At 40.4% G+C, this 18,477-nt stretch overlaps 1 protein-coding gene across 1 annotated transcript in view; it reads right to left on the bottom strand.

Annotated features, from left to right (window-relative positions):
- The window catches only part of MMP2 (matrix metallopeptidase 2), a 125,041-nt gene extending 107,596 nt beyond the window's left edge, over nt 1-17,445 (bottom strand). The window contains exons 1-6 of the mRNA XM_063945283.1: nt 16,991-17,445; nt 13,836-14,059; nt 13,579-13,727; nt 13,218-13,346; nt 11,253-11,426; nt 4,554-4,727 (exon numbers count right to left, since the gene is read on the bottom strand). Coding sequence (XP_063801353.1) covers nt 4,554-4,727; nt 11,253-11,426; nt 13,218-13,346; nt 13,579-13,727; nt 13,836-14,059; nt 16,991-17,131 — 991 coding nt within the window. The 5' untranslated portion in view covers nt 17,132-17,445. The remainder of the gene's footprint in view (nt 1-4,553; nt 4,728-11,252; nt 11,427-13,217; nt 13,347-13,578; nt 13,728-13,835; nt 14,060-16,990) is intronic.
- Nucleotides 17,446-18,477: the final 1,032 nt, after the last annotated feature.

Genomic DNA, 18,477 nt, shown 5'->3' with positions numbered 1-18,477 from the left:
ATACACCTAGTGCTTCCCACAGTCACTGCGCCAGCCCTCAACCAATAGAGGGAGCTAAAAGTCATGGCAGCATTATATTAGAGTTAAATTATAAACTCATCGCCAAAGACTAGCAATTGTCCACCTGGCAGATGAAGTAAAGTACAGGTTGTGTATCCCATATCCAAATATTTAGAAATTTGGAATATTCCGAAATTTAATACACAAAGTTGTTAAAAATATTGTATTAAATGACCTTCAGGCTGTGTGTATAAGGTGTATATGAAACATAAATGAATTGTGTATGTGTACACAAACTTTGTTTAATGCACAAAGTTGTTAAAAATATTGGCAAAAATTACCTTCAGACTGTGTGTATAAGGCGTATATGAAACATAAATGCATTCTGTGCTTAGACTTGGGTACCATCGCCATGATATCTCATTATGGTATGCAATTATTCCAAAATACGGAAAAATACGATATCCAAAATACCTCTTGTCCCAAGCATTTTGGATATGGGATACTCAACCTGTATAGTTGCATTTTAGAGGTGACTTATTTATGGAGTGTCATGAGCATTTATTAAAGTAGGTACTTTGCAAGCTAATGCTCGGACTGTGACATTGACATTTATTTCCATTATTATATATCTGACTATGGTGAGAAGAAACACTGAGGGACTTTTATGTGTCAACTATCCAGTAGAAGGACAATTGAGTACTTTATTCTAATTATTAGAAGAGATATGCAGTATATAATGAACTAACCACAAGATACGAGGTTAAAAATCTGCAGTATAATTGATAGCAAGTGAAGCATACTGTAACATAGTAACATAGTATCTAAGGTTGAAAAAAGACAATTTGTCCATCGAGTTCAACCTATTTGTGGTCTCCTATGCAGGATTATTTTGGTCTAAATTTTGTCTGATGCTGATGTCAGCCATTGCGTTTTAGCCCTCTTTTTATAGTAACTATAGTGCGTGACTATGTCCCATAACCCTGGATATCCTTATCCATTAGGAATTTATCTAACCCATTCTTAAAGGTGTTGACTGAGCCCGCCATTACAACTCCCTCAGGCAGGGAATTCCACACACGTATTGTCCTTACTGTGAAAAAAACCTTTACGCCGCATTGTGCGGAATCTCCTCTCCTCTAACCTAAGCGAGTGTCCATGTGTCCTCTGTGCTGATCTTACCAAAAACAGGTCCCACGCAAGCTCTGTGTATTGTCCGCTTATATATTTGTAGATGTTGATCATGTCCCCTCTTAGTCTCCTCTTTTCCAGTGTAAACATACTAGCCTTGCAAGCCTTTCCTCGTATTCCAGTGTCTCCATGCCCTTAATTAGTTTGGTCGCCCGCCTCTGAACCTTTTCTAGCTCCAGGATATCCTTTTTGTAGTATGGTGCCCAAAATTGTACACAGTATTCAAGATGTGGCCTCACTAGTGATTTATATAAAGGGGGTATAACACTCTCGTTCCTTGCATCAATTCCCCATTTTATGCATGCTAATATCTTATTAGCCGTCTTTGCTGCAATCCTACTTGGGTACTGCTGCTTAGTTTGCTATCTATGAGAACACCTAAGTCCTTTTCCAGTACAGAATCCCCTAATATTACCCCATTTATTATGTAGGTGTTATTTTTGTTCTTGCTACCACCTTACACTTGTCTGTATTGAAGCGCATTCTCAATTTGGCTGCCCATGCTTCTAGTTTAACTAAGTCATTCTGAAGAGACTCGGCATCCTCCTCCGTATTTATAACCTTACACAATTTGGTATCATCTGCAAAAATTGACCCCATGCTCTCTAGACCTGCTGTTAGGTCGTTAATAAAAATGTTGAACAATAGTGGTCCTAGTACAGACCCTTGTGGCACACCACTTAGCACTTCAGTCCAATTTGAAAATGAACCATTAACCACTGTAACTGGATATCTTAGTTTTAAATAACTAGAGACAAGTGTAGCTATTGTTCTGTGATGCCAACTATAGAGCTAAAACAGATATAAGTCACTAGCGTTTCCGTTATACCATAATCTACTGTATAAGTCATTTCCCTAGAGGAGTAAGCATAAGGAGCAAGATTCAGCTTCACAGACCTCAAATTCTGTTTCCCCTAATATTAGCAAATCAAATGGATAGTAGTACAGAAGTATAAACTAATTAACCAACTAAGCCTAGAAGAATAGTAAATTTAACAAATATAATATTCCATTTTCTTTGGTGAGATATGTATATGGACATGTAGGGACATCAATAACCCTAAAGGAAAACCACCAAGGGCCTCAACGTGCAGAAAGGTTATGCCAGGACTCAAAAGGGACTAATAATACCCGGGTATTGTTGAATGGACTGTGTTTTTTAGAATGTTTTTTGTTTTGCATGCATCCACAGTTGTAACGCTAATGCCTAGTGTATTGACTTAAAGTAAGGCAATGCAAATATTACGATTGATCTAACGATAATTACTTTTGGATGTAAAGCTACATTCTGAACCTGTATTAAAATTTACTTACTTACCTGGTGATATGCAGAAATGTTAGATTCCCCTGGAGGATCATGGGAAGGAACCAAGAACACACGTATAATATCTTAATGTATGTGGAGGTATTTTAAATGCTGAAAATTCCATCCATTAATTCACATGTTCTATGATTTTAGTCATCATACAGTTTTGCACAGTTAGTTAAAAGGAGTGCTATATGGAGAAATAGTTTGCAACAACTCTGGGCCTAATTCAGACTTGATCGCTGGGCTGCTAATTTTGCTGTCCTGTGTTCAGAAAGTTGCAACCCAAGGGGAGTATAAATTCGCCCGTGCAAGTGTGAGATTGCATATGTACGCCGTGCTAAAATTGTCCCTCAATCAGCAGACAGCTGCAAATCCGTTCGCACCTCACTCACCATCTAATGTTTTTACCAGTGTGTGCAGTCTGTGCGCAGCCCAGGACTTACTACTGCAGTGCAATGAAAACAGGCTGTTCGGGTCCGGAGCTGACGTCACACACCCTCCCTGAAAATGGTTGGGACTGCCTTCGTTTTACCTGACACACCCAGAAAACGGTCAGTTACCAGCCACAAACGGCCTCTTCATGTCAATCAGCTTGCGAACAGCTATGTGATTTAAATTTTTGCACCAGCCTGTCGCTGTTTGGCGATGTCTGTTATTGTTTGGTGACGCATGTGTGCACTGCGGTGCATCTGCACGCGCAGTCTATGGATGTGTGAAGATGCACAGCAACAATCAGGTCTGAATCAGGCCCGCAATCTGCAATATATTTCAAACTATAGTGGTACAGTATGCTTTCATTTATCTGTGCAGAAAATGCACTGGCTATGGGTTGTTATCCAGTGAGTCTGGATGCAGGGCTAAGTGTTACTTTCATGTTTTGTGTGAAACAAATGATGGGCCAAATTCACTCAGCTGCGAAATTGCAGTAATATACCGCGATTGCCATTTACCAGACCTTCACAGCTTTTGCTGCAAAAATGGGCAATTCGTGGGTGTGCGCGCTCCCGTGATTTGCCTATAAATTATAAATTTGTGAAAATGGGAAATTGTTGCCGGCAGTGAAAAGTGAAAAAATGGTGAATCTGCCTGTACCCCTAGAAAAGCTAGTCTAACATCAGATAACTGTATAGAAGTTTATTATTGGCTATAATAAAAGTATTTCAGGTACTTACTTTAGGTAAATGGCTGTTATATGCATGTTTTTTTTTAAGTGAAAAAATTAAAAAAAGCCAAGTTTTTTCATCAAAATAAGTGCTAAGACTAAATTGGGGGAACATAAAAATGGGCATAAGTATATATGTATATATATATATATATATATATATATATATATATATATGGGTCATTTTACACCACTTTGAAAAAAGTTCCAAAATAAAAACATAAAAAGACTTGTCTCACTCATTAAGCACCCCAATATACCTGTCCCATACCTTGTACCCCAATTTCCATCACTTTGCACATTTTCAACCCAAAAATTACATATCATTATTGTCTAATTAAAAACTTCTAAGTGCCTAATTAGTCATTCAGGGGGTGCCCCAGGGGTTCTGAACCAAATGCCAACAGTTTTAACATAAAATAGGGATTTTTTGCAACTTTTCACCTGCTCAGAGGTGGTGAATTGAAATTTGTTGTAAAATTACAGTGAATCCTTTTTCGTGGTTTTCGCGTTTCAGCCCTGACTACGTTATTACTTAAAACCACTACTTGTTTTGGTTACCTATGAAAATCGACCTTTCACCTTCAAACCCTAGTTTAGACTGTAGTAGGCAAAAAATCCTACAATATAAAGCACTGTCCAGGTAAATAAGGGAAGACACACTTTCTGACCCCATAAGTGCTAATAGCACAATATAATAACTATACATTCTTTCAGTAAAATGTTCATTCATAGAAACATAGAAACATAGAATTTGACGGCAGATAAGAACCACTTGGCCCATCTAGTCTGCCCCTTTTTTTTTATTCCTTTATTCCTTTATTCCTTTTCTTACATTTTTCCAATAAGGTAATTTTCACTTCAACTACAAAAATAATATTAATCATGTACCTGTTTCAGGACAGAATCCATAGGTCTTATCCTGGTCATAGTCGTCTGTGGTTGCGCACCACCGGTAGCCATCTGTTCTTCCCTCAGTTGTACAGCTGTCGTAGGAGCTGCCTTGAAATTTAAATGGGAACTTGCAAGGTTTTCCGTCTGCGTTTCCAGCTAATGTGAAGAGCACTGGAGAGGCAAAAGGTTTTGCAAGTGATTTTTTGACATAGCATCATTCAGAGTAATTTTCAAACTATTTTAAATAAATCAATGAATAGTTGTAGAAGAGATTAAATTTTAATTAATTATATAAATGCTACTGCCTTTCAGTAAGCTACAATTGCAATTAGGTCTGGGCTGCAATGGCAATATGTCCTCTTTGAGACTGACTACAATTCTGGCATTCAATGATCAGCAAGCAGCATGTCCCCAATGAGTGTTATTAGTCAGGTTAAGTGCAGCCAATCTGAATCAGAAATTATCATATATGCTGTCTCTTAATTTCAGGGACTGTCCCAAGTTTCAAAGTTTTTCCTCTGGACAACCTTGGCCCTTGAAGTGTCCGTATTTTTCAACATTGGCCAACAGTTACAATTCCTCTGAGTCTGAATACTGGAGATAATTTTAGCCAACTATTCATAGGTGCACACCTGCCATACAAAGTTATTCACTAAAAAAGTGGTAGATCAATTTATCAAAAACCCCAGCCGAGATGGCCCATTGGATAAGATGCTGTCTTAGATGATAGCATTTGCTATCACTATTCTACCAGGTTTCTTACTGGACCTTGCTACCAGGCCTAGAAGTATCATTACAATGAGGAAGTGGAAAAGTGTTTACAATCTACCAAGGAGAAGCTATAAGATTCCTCTGGCCAGACTTTCCTAATAGGGCAGTGACTCCCAAACTGCGTGCCTAGCCACCCTGGGGTGCCGCGAGTCTCTTGTAGTGGTGCATCAGGTTTGTGGTCTAGGACCAAATCAAATTATTTATGGTCAAAGTTATAGGCAAAACCGGTGCTAGTGGCTGCCAATCAATAAAACGTGGACAAGCAGGAGCACAACTTTACACTATCACAACTGAACCTAAGGACGATAGGTACACACAATTTACTCAAATTATTATTATTATTTTTTTCAAATTTATCAATAAAAAACTTTTAGACTAGGGGTTCTGTGAAAAAAATGTTGATACTCTAGGGTGTCGAGATTCAAGAAAGTTTGGCAACCATAGGCATAGGGAAAACTGACTAACATCATTTGAAGATGTCATCTGCTATCGGAGGCTGGTTCAGAATGGCTAAGCTTTTCAGAGATTGTTAAATAGTCTCATAATGCCATCCCTATGGAGAACTATGGGGATGGCGGTAGTTAGTGAAACTAAGCGTCTACTACTTTAGTAGACGCTAGACATATCTCTCGTGTTATTGCACTGATAAATAGCAAAGTTACTTACATTTGTTAAAATCCTGCAAAAACTGACATTTTCACACAATTTATGGCTTAACATAGTTTAATGAACAGGCCTGTTATTCTCTAAGTTTTGTAAGATAATATTTAATGGACAAATAAAAATAAAATTACATTATATAGTCAGCCTATATGTCACAGTTTAGAAAATAAAAGCCAACATCTGGATGCTATGTTTTAGTTGCTGTAAATTTGGTTGTTACGATAGGTGACCTGTAGAACAGTTCTCATTAATGTTCACCAACGTCTCATTAATGTTCACCAACGTCTTTAAAATAAGAAACATCTGCTAATATTTTTGGGATAAAGTCTAAATACTAAAACATGATTGTGACGCTATTCTTACTGAAGGTAAAAAACATAATAATATGTAAATGAATACAGTTATATTTACTGAATGTCTATTTTGTATTCAGACAAATCACAGATTTATGTATTGCCACACTGTCTGCATCCTTTTCATCATGTGATTTTAACCAGAGAGTATTTTTACTGCTGATACCACGTCCGGAGAATTTTGTTCCAGAAAGTACTTGGATTAGTTAGAAACAAAGAGTGTTTTTGACTCATGCTGGATGTCCTGTAACTACATAAGACTATAGCAAACCTTGGACAGAACAGGATCGGTTAATCAGAAGCATGTGTCCCAGCTGCCTGCTAAAAAATCACAGAGAACTGCTTGAAAAGATCAAAAAGTGTTCTTAGATCAAAATAGACAACTCAAGAAAATTGCCTCTTACAGCCATATAACCCATTATCTTTATTATACCCTTGTCTGTAATAACTAACAGCAAAAAGCTGACATTGGTACATTGCATTATTTTGTGTATTGGCACAGCATTTTGGCAGCAATACAATAGACCCTATCAATGTTCATTGCGGTGTTACTAAGTAAACTAACAGATCTACACATTTAAACAATCTCTGCTGGAAGAATGTGTTTTCCTTACCAGCATGTCCTCCTCCGCTGTTTTTCCTACACAAACCCAAAGGATATGGGATAAACATTGCTCCATCCTAACTTCTATTTTTACTCTCCAAGTAGAATTATTTTCTATGACCTTGATTCATTTCCTACACTATTTAATGCACTATAAATAAGTGATAATCCTGATTCTGGATATGGCCAGACGTTTTGTGGCCAGATGTTTTCTGGGCTATCTGAAGCTTTAAATGGCACAATGTGACTCTATGGCAATTATAGGTACAGTAAGCTGATAAACATCAGGGTTTCCTTTTAGATATCAAAAGAGCTGCGCATTACACTTAATCTCATTAATAAATTGAATAAAAACATTTAAATACACCTATGACCTATCAACAGGTATTTTTTAAGCAAACATTCTAAGCGTTAAACAAGCAAATATGAAACAAAGCAGATATGAATTGGGACTGTAATGGAAGGTTTGGAGGGCCGACTTGTTAAATATAGAAGCACAGAATTTGACGGCAGATAAGAACGAGTGTGGATTACCAGATATACACTGAAAAGGTCTACAGTCAATAGGTCTACCACTAATGGCAGACATGCATTAAGTTGACATGGTCAAAAGGTCGACAGGGTCAAAAGGTTGACATAGAATAGGTAGACAGTAGGAAAGGTCGACAGGGTCAAAGGTCGACACACAAAAAGGTAGACACAATTAAAAAAAAATTGGGGTGTTTTGTCACTTTTCTGCCACAAACATCATTAGTGTACTGCATCCCCTCACTTCAGGCAACTATTTACATTCGTAGTCCACGTGGATGGTAAAGTTCGAAAAAGTTTAAAAAAGGGGGCGGGGTGAAGGTGGAACAATATAAAGAAGGCGATCTGGCGGACGCGATGGCCGCGATGGCCGCGATCGCCTAACTTTACAATGCTGAGATTACTGGCATTATACAGCAGGGATGTGGCTACGATGACGCAATTCACCCGGAATTGCGCCATCGGTGCCTGGACTGCCATTTTACTAGCTAAGTGGGAGGGCGATGCATCACCATCTCATATCGTGACATATTTGATGATATTTTAATTTAAGGTTCTAGGGCTAAATGTAATAGCCTGCGAGAAGCTGAAGGTGTGGGACTTTGTGTGAGAATGCCTGTATTTTTAAAGCAGCAATCATTTACAAGGCAAAAATAGGTTGGTTTTGCATTGTAAATGATTGCCACTTTAAAAATACATTTAGCCCCTAGTCTTACGATGTACAGTACAATTTACATGTCATGTATTTTGTTTATTTAAAACAGGGCCCATATAGTTAACTAAGGGCAGTCACAATTAGCCATGAAAAGATACCTGCTTATCTGTTACCTACTTGGCTGTTGTATAGCAAACTGAAGACAAATTCCTAGAGCAATATTTACTAATATTCGTGTTTTGTCTGTTTTGAAGGGTGTTTGAACTCGAATGGTATCGGGTGCATTTTACTGCAACTTTTTGAATCCTGATATGGTCATTCACTAAGCTGCCGAGTTTTGCACAATCGTTTTTTCCGATGTCGATGTGATTCGTAATATCAGGCAGTGTTTTACGGGAGTGATGAGTAAAAACTGCCTGAAAAAACACAAGGAAACCCGTCCGGATCTGTGAGATCCGTGCAGGGCTTCATTGTGTACCTTAAAAAGGTCATTAAAGTCTATAAAATTCAGAAAAAAATTGCGTGGGGTCCCCCCTCCTAATCATAACCAGCCTCGGGCTCTTTGAGCCGGTCCTGGTTGAAAAAATATGGGGGGGAAAATGACAGGGGTTCCCCCATATTTAATCAACCAGCACCGGGCTCTGCGCCTGGTCCTGGTTCCAAAAATACGGGGGACAAAAAGCGTAGGGGTCCCCCGTATTTCTGAAACCAGCACCGGGCTCCACTAGCTGGGGAGATAATGCCACAGCCGGGGGACACTTTGATATCGGTCCCTGCTGCCGTGCCATTAAAACCCCAACTAGTCACCCCTGGCCGGGGTACCCTGGAGGAGTGGGGACCCCTTCAATCAAGGGGTCCCCCCCTCCAACCACCCAAGGGCCAGGGGTAAAGCCCGAGGCTGTCACCCCCATCCAAGGTCGGCGGATGGGGGGCTGATAGCCTTTATGTTAAAATGTGAATATTGTTTTTAGTAGCAGTACTACAAGTCCCAGCAAGCCTCCCCCGCAAGCTGGTACTTGGAGAACCACAAGTACCAGCATGCGGTGGAAAACCGGGCCCGCTGGTACCTGTAGTACTACTACTAAAAAAATACCCCCAAAAAAACAGGACACACACACTTTGAAAGTATAAGTTTATTACATTAATGCACACCTACATACATACATACTTACCTATGTTCACACGAGGGTCGGTCCTCTTCTCCATGTAGAATCCATGGGGTACCTGTGGAAAAAATTATACTCACAAAATCCAGTGTAGATCGGTCCTCTTCTGTTCTTTGTAAAATCCACGTACTTTGCAAAATAAAAAAACGGACACCCGACCACGCACTGAAAGGGGCCCCATGTTTTCACATGGGACCCCTTTCCCCGAATGCCAGGACCCCCCCCTGACTCCTGTCTAAGGGGGTTCCTTCAGCCAATCAGGGAGCGCCACGTCGTGGCACCCTCCTGATTGGCTGTGTGCTCCTCTAGTGTCTGTGAGGCAGCACACGGCAGTGATACAATGTAGCGCCTATGCGCTCCATTGTAACCGCCAAGCTCCCACCATTGGCTACAATGGGGCCCCTTTCAGTGCGTGGTCGGGTGGTTTTAGTAGTAGTACTACAGGTACCAGCGGGCCCGGTTTTCCACCGCATGCTGGTACTTGTGGTTCTCCAAGTACCAGCTTGCGGGGGAGGCTTGCTGGGTTTTAATGGCACGGCCGCAGGGACCGATATCAAAGTGTCCCCTGGCTGTGGCATTATCTCCCCAGCTAGTGGAGCCCGGTGCTGGTTTCAGAAATACAGGGGACCCCTACGCTTTTTGTCCCCTGTATTTTTGGAACCAGGACCAGGCGCAGAGCCCGGTGCTGGTTGATTAAATATGGGGGAACCCCTGTCATTTATTTCCCCATATTTTTTCAACCAGGACCGGCTCAAAGAGCCCGAGGCTGGTTATGATTAGGAGGGGGACCCCACGCAATTTTTTTCCATGATTTTAAACTAAACAGACCCTTTCCCATAGATAACCATGCACAGATCTCACTGATCCGTGCATGGGCCCTCATTCCGAGTTGATCGGTCGCAAGGCGAATTTAGCAGAGTTACACACGCTAAGCCGCCGCCTACTGGGAGTGAATCTTAGCTTCTTAAAATTGCGACCGATGTATTCGCAATATTGCGATTACTAACTACTTAGCAGTTTCAGAGTAGCTTCAGACTTACTCTGCCTGTGCGATCATTTCAGTGCTTGTCGTTCCTGGTTGACGTCACAAACACACCCAGCGTTCGCCCAGGCACTCCCACCGTTTCCCCGGCCACTCCTGCGTTTTTTCCGGAAACGGTAGCGTTTTCAGCCACACGCCCCTGAAACGCCGTGTTTCCGCCCAGTAACACCCATTTCCTGTCAATCACATTACGATCGCCGGAGCGAAGAAAAAGCCGTGAGTAAAATTACTTTCTTCATAGTAAAGTTACTTGGCGCAGTCGCAGTGCGAACATTGCGCATGCGTACTAAGCGGATTTTCACTGCGATGCGATGAAAAATACCGAGCGAACAACTCGGAATGAGGGCCATGGTTATCCAAACTCGACTGGAAAAAGCAGGTCTATTTTTTTGCTGCTTTTTTTAACGATTCGAAAAAAAAACAGACCCGCACTTGAGCACTCAGAAACTAACACCCAAATACGAATGAATAGTGAATGGCCGTATTCTATGAAATAACAGCCGCGTTTGACCGATGGTCTATTCATTCGTATTTCGGAAGGCTGTCATTCAAACCATTACGAATAGACCAGACACTGCCGAGATTGGTGCTTAGTAAATTCCCGGATTGGGACTTAGAAAAAAAAACACAAATCGGCCAAACTCGAATTTTTAGTAAATACTGGCCCTAGTATACGCAAATATACCTGTCCAATAAAGCTGATTCTGATACCTCCAAATGAATCTATAGATATGACCTAAATACTATAACATTTTATATACCAGAGTACTGCAAGTGCTGTGAATTCTCCAGGCTTTAAACTATGAACGTCTCTGCAGTATTTCTTCCCTTGCAAATTAGTGTTTCTTTTCATTGATGTCAGTCATGAGAAATCTATTTTTGGTTATAAGAATCTGTAATTTGGTCCTGCTTACATTCATGAGGGCAAAAGCCATATTTGCCATCTGCATCGAAGTTGTATGTAGTGGAACACCAGAGGAAGCCATCGGACCGTCCAGCATCAGTGCAGCTAGTGTATTCTTTGTCATTGAAGAGGAAAGGAAACTTGCAGAACTCGCCATCAGCATTTCCGTACTTCACTTTCACAACTGGAGTGGATAATAAGAGGCAGTTAGCGGCACTGCTCAAGTGACAGCAAATAAATTACAATATATTACTTTATATTTTTCATTTTGCTACAATTGTTTGTATGATGTTTAAGAGAAAACCTGGGAGTAGCTATAAGCTGGCGGCAGACAGGCTACAGGGCTACAACAGTAAAGGTGCTGCACTAACTCTGGACAGGGCCAGTGTGTTAGGTGATATAATACGCCTGTCTCCTCTAATTCTACATAAATAACATGTTTTGATAAGATTCACGGTAATCTATCCTATGTTTGTGTGAAAGAATCAGTGCTAACAGTAGTACATTATGGCTATATGTCATAATGTTACAATTGAAATAGCTATAATATACTCAAATGTCAGTCATGCGCAGTGAGCGATGGAGCACTTGCCACAAGCAAGCCCCTTTCCTGCTAATGTTTCCAACTGCTACAACTGGACCAGTAACATAGAGATGTCCATGGCAGGGAGATGAGATGATGTGGCTGGTGGAAGGATGTACTATCGGGAAATGCAGTCAAAATCCGAAACCGGAAATGTAACTGCTTCTCCCATATGTACAAAGCTCCAGTAAGCAAAACTTTCCCACAGCTTGTGCCCAGTAGACAATGTCATCTATCAATGTCATTGCTGAATAGAAGCCTATGGGCTACTTTTTGCATTATTTCCCAATGTTCCCCATGGCTCGTGTATGCGCTGGCCGACAGCCATGCATACGCAGAAGGACTCCTGGAACATAAAACTGGAAGTCCTCATATTGCAAAGGACAGCACTTATTGGAAGAGTTGACCTCTGCAATTGTAATAGCAATGGTACATGCATACCAGCATTATTTATGCTGCTATGCATGCAGTAAGTGCTAGGATGTATCACACTCAAAGTGCAATGCTTGCTAGATTCCGCCCAGGGTGTTGTACTGTAAGTGCAGCACAGAGCAGGGAGGGAGAGAAAGACAGATAGACCCAGAGACTGGTAGGGACATGCAATATGAATGAAAAGCTTGTCTAGTCACAATTTATTCACATTACTTTTATTTATTTATCTTCATACTGTATATGTACCAGTATAACAAATATATTAGATAAAACATTTTTTTTAATGATACCACATGATAAAACTGGGTATATCTTGTAAAAACATACCAAATACTTATATCAAGCATATCACTACTAACTAGTGGTTATACCAAAGGTGTATTAAATATACAACATTAAGTAACTACTATTGTAGTTGTTCAATGCACTTAAACATACATCATCTGCTGACACACAGTACCTACTCATTTCAATTGAAATGAATAGAAATGGTTATAGCAAGCTGTCACTCGAACTTATTGCTGAAGCAAATGAGCTATAAGACGCATCTCAATTTGGGGGGGGGGGGGGTAGAGAGTGTATCAAACCTTCTTCTGTGCAGTGGAGAAGTGACCCATAGCAATCAATCAGTTTCTGTCTTTCATTTTATAGCACGTACAGTACATACTGCACTTAATAAATGCCAGCAAGATAAATAAATGACACCCTCCCCGTGTTCAATATGTAACCTTAATACACTGGTCTTTGGAACTGAAGATTATAATGGCTTTTTCATAAAAACTGAAAAATGTGACTGGAGAATGATTTGGAGGACTTATTCTGTAAGACTGGCATTCAGCATATTCTTTAAATTGGCCTTAGATCCCTATAATGATGCTATGAAAGATAAACCCACATAGTCATCTTCACTGGACCACTACCTACTGAACTATGATTTCCTACTAAAAGGAATTACATTACCTTGACCTTCTCCTAAAGTCCAAAGCTCATCATCATCAAAATGGGAATCTCCACCAACACCTGACCCTGGTGCAAACGCGTGAGCTAATAGTCCATCTTTCCCATCAAATGGATAGCCATCTCCGTGTTCTGCAAAATACATATTATTTTTACAGACGTTATAACAGCCAAATGTTATAATTGGGCTGATTAAGTTACCTCTTCCTCATATAACTGTACACAAGGGGCTTAATTCATATCTTAATTCACAGGAGTCACAGAACCACAAACATTGTATTTATACGCAAACCATCTGGACTGTGTACAAATATGAACTAGGCACAATGTCACAAACATTTAGCATGAAAAAAAGTGTAATTACCCCAGCGGCCAAAGTTAATCATGATATCAGCTTCTCCATCCATTATGCGATTGAACTTTAGCGGTGTGACATCACTCCAGACTTGAAATGCCCGAGCAAAAGCATCATCCACAGTTTCAGAATCCAGATCTGTAGTGTACCCTAAGATCCTAGAGAAAACTATTACATGTTTAATGGATAGAATGGAACCTGTAAAGCGTTTAATATTCCAGCATATAGATAATGTCTACAGAGGTCAGGACAGGTCATCTCTTCACCTGTATGTGATCTGGTTCTTTTCCCATTTGGGTTTCCTTGGGAAGAACTGATAGTTGGACACATCTGGGTTACCACATCTTGGCTTTCTCATTGTCTCAATTGTCTTTTGATCCATCTCCCCCGTTTCAGGAATATGAAAGAATTGCTGCATTTTCTTTAGTGTATCTTTCAGTACCATCAGACACGTGTCTTTAGGGCAGCCATAGTACTTCAGTAGGTATTGCTGCAAGGTAAACATTGTGATCATGTAGCACCATAATCACGCTCCTGAGCTCAGCGCAATCTACAATACAACGTGCAAAATAAATGCTTTCCCTTTGTGGTAATCATTGTGAATAAACTGCATGCCCATTTTAACTAGCTGTTTTTATTTCATTGATAAATATATGTTTTTACTATAAAAGAGGTTATAGAAAATTAGAGTGGAAAATGGGTATATGCGTGGTGACTTGCACCCAAGGTACAATGGTGTAGGATCATATGTTGTAGTCAGGAAAACACAGGGACTCATCATTTAAGCTCCTATGGACAGTGGATAGAAAGGGGGGTAAAATTCTAGTGCATAGAGATCCTCCAATTCACAGTCTCTGATGTGTCTTGTAATATCAATGTTCTCAGTGGGTAAAATCTAAGTAGAAACCTAATATAGAAAAAAGTAAATGTAGTGTAGACCAGTGTTTCCCAAACCTGATCCCGATGGACCACTTACAGTCCAGGTATTAAGATATACATGCAGGAGCACAGGTGGCTTCATTTTTTCCTCAGTCAGTTTGATTTACTCATCTGTGCTGAAACTGTTTCATAATGTTAGGGCGTGGGCCATGAGGACTAGGTTTGTACAATGTTGTATAAAGTATGGCATTACAGCTGTTATCATGCAAGTAACAGCACTCACCTCAATCAAGGATTATGTACACTCTAAACAATCTCATGTCACTGTCCATTGGTGAAAGGAATCACATGGGGTGCGCCTGTAGTAAAGTGGCAGGATTGGAGCATTTAAATACTCCAGTGCTAAATTCTTAGATTTTCATCTACAAACAGTATTTTCTTAAGTTTGAATCTCAGGGCCACATTAACAATGGGGCAGATATGACTACAGCCCCAGGCCTCCACATAAAAATAGAACCTTCATTATGACAGCATGATGATGATCAGCTGCACAACTGGCCATATGGTTGTACAGAAATCATAGGTATTAAAACTGTATTTCTGCAGTATTTCCCCACAAAATTATACAATTTTTCTACTTTTAAGTATTTATGGAGACATTGTGGCGGATAGTGTAAATGGCCACGTTGCACTGACCACGCTCTTCCAACGCCGGTCACATCCCCTCTACATCTCAAATAGGCCCTTGATCAGTTTCAACCCTTGTCCCATGTGACCCTTAATCTGGCCCTGTTGAATATAAAGTCTACATTTGGCTTAAACCCTCTATTCAGCAAATGAAACCTCATCCAGCAGATCGCCAATTAAGAAATGGTGGCAGCCAGTAAGTGACAGGTGCAGGTCAGAATGCATTCTCAGATGGAAAGTATTAGGCTCACTCAGCTGTAATATGATGTATTAATGCTAGAAAGTCTGAGATCCAGTAGGGAGCATACAAAGAGGCATCTGTGATACAGTTGTGATTTGCAGTGAGTGTTAGGATGTGTAGCCAGGCTAGGTGCAGTCAGAGAACAGTATATTAGAAGCATAGATACTTGCACTCACTGACATCCAGAGTAGCGTGTGAGTACAAGTGAGGTAAGCTAAAAATAGCTAAATGGCAGAGAACCCCCAAAGTGAGGTGAGAGCAGGGCAAGTGTAGATATCCTGGTAGCGTAGTGCTTGGGAAGTGAAAGGCAGAATGACAATCTCAGTCAGTATCAGCTCTGGGGATTCATTATGAAATGTACTGAAACCGTAATTTATGCAACTAAGAACTGTAATAAGTGATCATCAGAGAGATGGTCTGGGGCCCACTAACTGCACTGCGCTAGCAGCCTGTGTCAGCCCACAGATAACTCTTTATTATGAAGCCAGTAGGTGCATGGGCACTCCCTGCATCCTGAGGACAAGAGAACTGAACTAGGCTTGGGTGATGAATAAAGGACCCTCCAAAGGTAGGCACCTGGGAAGGGATGTATGTACCCACACCAATCCATATATACATTGGGGAATTCTCCTGGAAGAAGGAGCATCTGAAATCCAGTATTTAAAGTACAAAAATATGAATCAATAGTATAGAACAAATAAAATGTCAGAAAAGACACACTTGCATAAATGGAAGATCAAACCACCAAAGATTTCCCAGTTGCTCCTTCATGTTTGAGGAAGAAAAACACTCAACTATAACACTTCTACAAGGAGAACAGGCTCCTACAGCTTCTTACTAAGCAGGGAATGCTGCCATATACTGTACAACCTCGGTACCCTTGTTTAAAAATCCAATTTTTGCATTTTGGCATACCAGAAGGTACATAAGTGCTCCTAGCTCATATACATCAACTGCGCAAAATAAATCATATGATATATTAGGTACAATGTACGGTAAGCCAATTTAAGCAGGCTCATTATTACTTAGGATACACTTTACAAAAATATTTAATGTATACTTTATTTTTACTTTTATGCATTTCACATTCCTAAATTACATGGAAACCATGACTTACTAATAATTTAGTAACTCATGATTTCCACGTCATTTATGAACCAGGGAGAAAAGGCACAGAAAGTTGGGTCTAGTTCCAATTATAATTAGATTCTTTCAAACAAATTCTTCTGTGAAATCATAATATAATGACTATGCACTGCATCCATAGAGTATATGGACAATCTTTTCCCAATCAAACTGTTGTGTTGATAAGCAGCAGCCAAATATAGTTTATCTAGAATGCAATGGCAACAACTGCTATACTGTATGATCCCTTTACAACACATTGTAAACAAATAAAATAATCTACAATGTTTTCTAACTTTACATTGGCGATACACTACTTTACATTGGCGATACACTACTTTTTGTGCTGAACATTGAATTCTATTTTATTGCAACACTAAATGTACATTCTATTGTCCTGGCATGGAATGTCAGACTCTCTTAGAGCGTCTAAACATTTACATTGACATATGCTTTCAATTAAAGGGAACAAACAAAATCCAGACTTACAGTGACCAACTCTTTATCTGTTTTGGGCGAGGTGTCCCCTGGAAACTTTATAATAGGAGAAGGTGCAGCCGTACTCTGATCAAACTGGACAATGAATAGGAAGTACAAGGCACAGAGATGAATTACATGAAGGGTCTTCATATTGTTTAACCAGTGCCACGTCCTTAGTTATTGGAGAGCTTTCCGAAGCTTGGGGTGCATCTAATACAGAAGATACGTATCCACTCCCTGTAGCTGCTGAGCTTGTTGGTCAGGCTTCAGTTCCTTTGTATGGAGCGTGATCCAGATGTAGCGTACATTCTGCAGCTAACACAGAGGAAATGTGGAAACATGAGAGGAGGGGGAGGCCAGATGTGGTTGGCAGGATGTCCTTAACCCTGGCAGCACCAGGACGAAGCACATTCGCTGCTGTACTGAAAGACGTTCTTTGTAGACGGAGCTTCTGTGTGATCCCAGTCTCCTGCAACACTGAGCTCTAGTACAGCATGCATATATTACAGTCTAACATTGCCAATTGAGCAAATGTATGAAAAGGGCTGTACGTTTTAGCTGGAATAATACAACACTGATGCCAAAATGGAACGTCGAAGCTGTAAAGTCGTCCTGTTACCGTGACGTACAGTATAGTAGTATATATTTGGCATACCTTGTTCATTTATGCCTTCATTCCATCTTGTGCCATTTCTTTTAGTATGCCTTTTCCTAAGGCCAGTTACATAGTAGTTAGTATTCAAGTGTTCTCTACACAAAACAGGACCCTTACTTGTAAACTGAAATAAAAATGGAACATTTGTTTCTATAATGTTATAGGGGGTATACCAAAAGACCATCACTTTTTTATGGAAACATAATAATAATAATAATAATAATAATAATAATAATAATAAAATGTGCACAAAGTATATTCGTAAAGGGTTTATCTGCAAAATGGAAAGGGTCCACTACCCGGGAATCCTCCTTACCAATATAGAGCCACTTTGGATATCACCAGACTGGGGGTGGGATGTACTAAAGCCAAAAATATAGTATGAACTCAGAAAATCCCATTTTTTTTTAGTTTTTACTGCTTTCCCATATGTACAAGACTCCGGAATGCATCGACTGGCGCTGGCAGATAACACCATCTGTAGTTGGTTTTACCCAGTGGAAGCCTATGGGCGGGAAGGATCACTGACAATCACTCCCACCCCGCTAGACATCCTGTTCCGTCGGCTGCCATCTGGCAGACGGTACAGCTTGAGGCTGGCGAGAACTGCTAGACACAGGAACAGTTTCTTCCCCCCAAGCCACTATCTTGGTTAACTCGACAATTGACTAGCCCATTTCATGTCATACATGGGCCGGGTGTACTAAGCGGAAAATGCGGTAAACTCCCTGTTTACCGCATTTTCCTGATGTACTAACCCCCGGCCAGCAGGTCAGCGCCGCGGTGGGGTACGCCAGCTTTAGCTGGCGATAGTCCATAGAAGCCTATGGGCTTCTCTCCG

Source organism: Pseudophryne corroboree, chromosome 11 (assembly GCF_028390025.1).
Source record: "Pseudophryne corroboree isolate aPseCor3 chromosome 11, aPseCor3.hap2, whole genome shotgun sequence".
Classification (NCBI taxonomy): domain Eukaryota; kingdom Metazoa; phylum Chordata; class Amphibia; order Anura; family Myobatrachidae; genus Pseudophryne; species Pseudophryne corroboree.
Note: the sequence above shows the minus strand (reverse complement) of the source record. Positions and strands in the feature narration are given on the sequence as shown.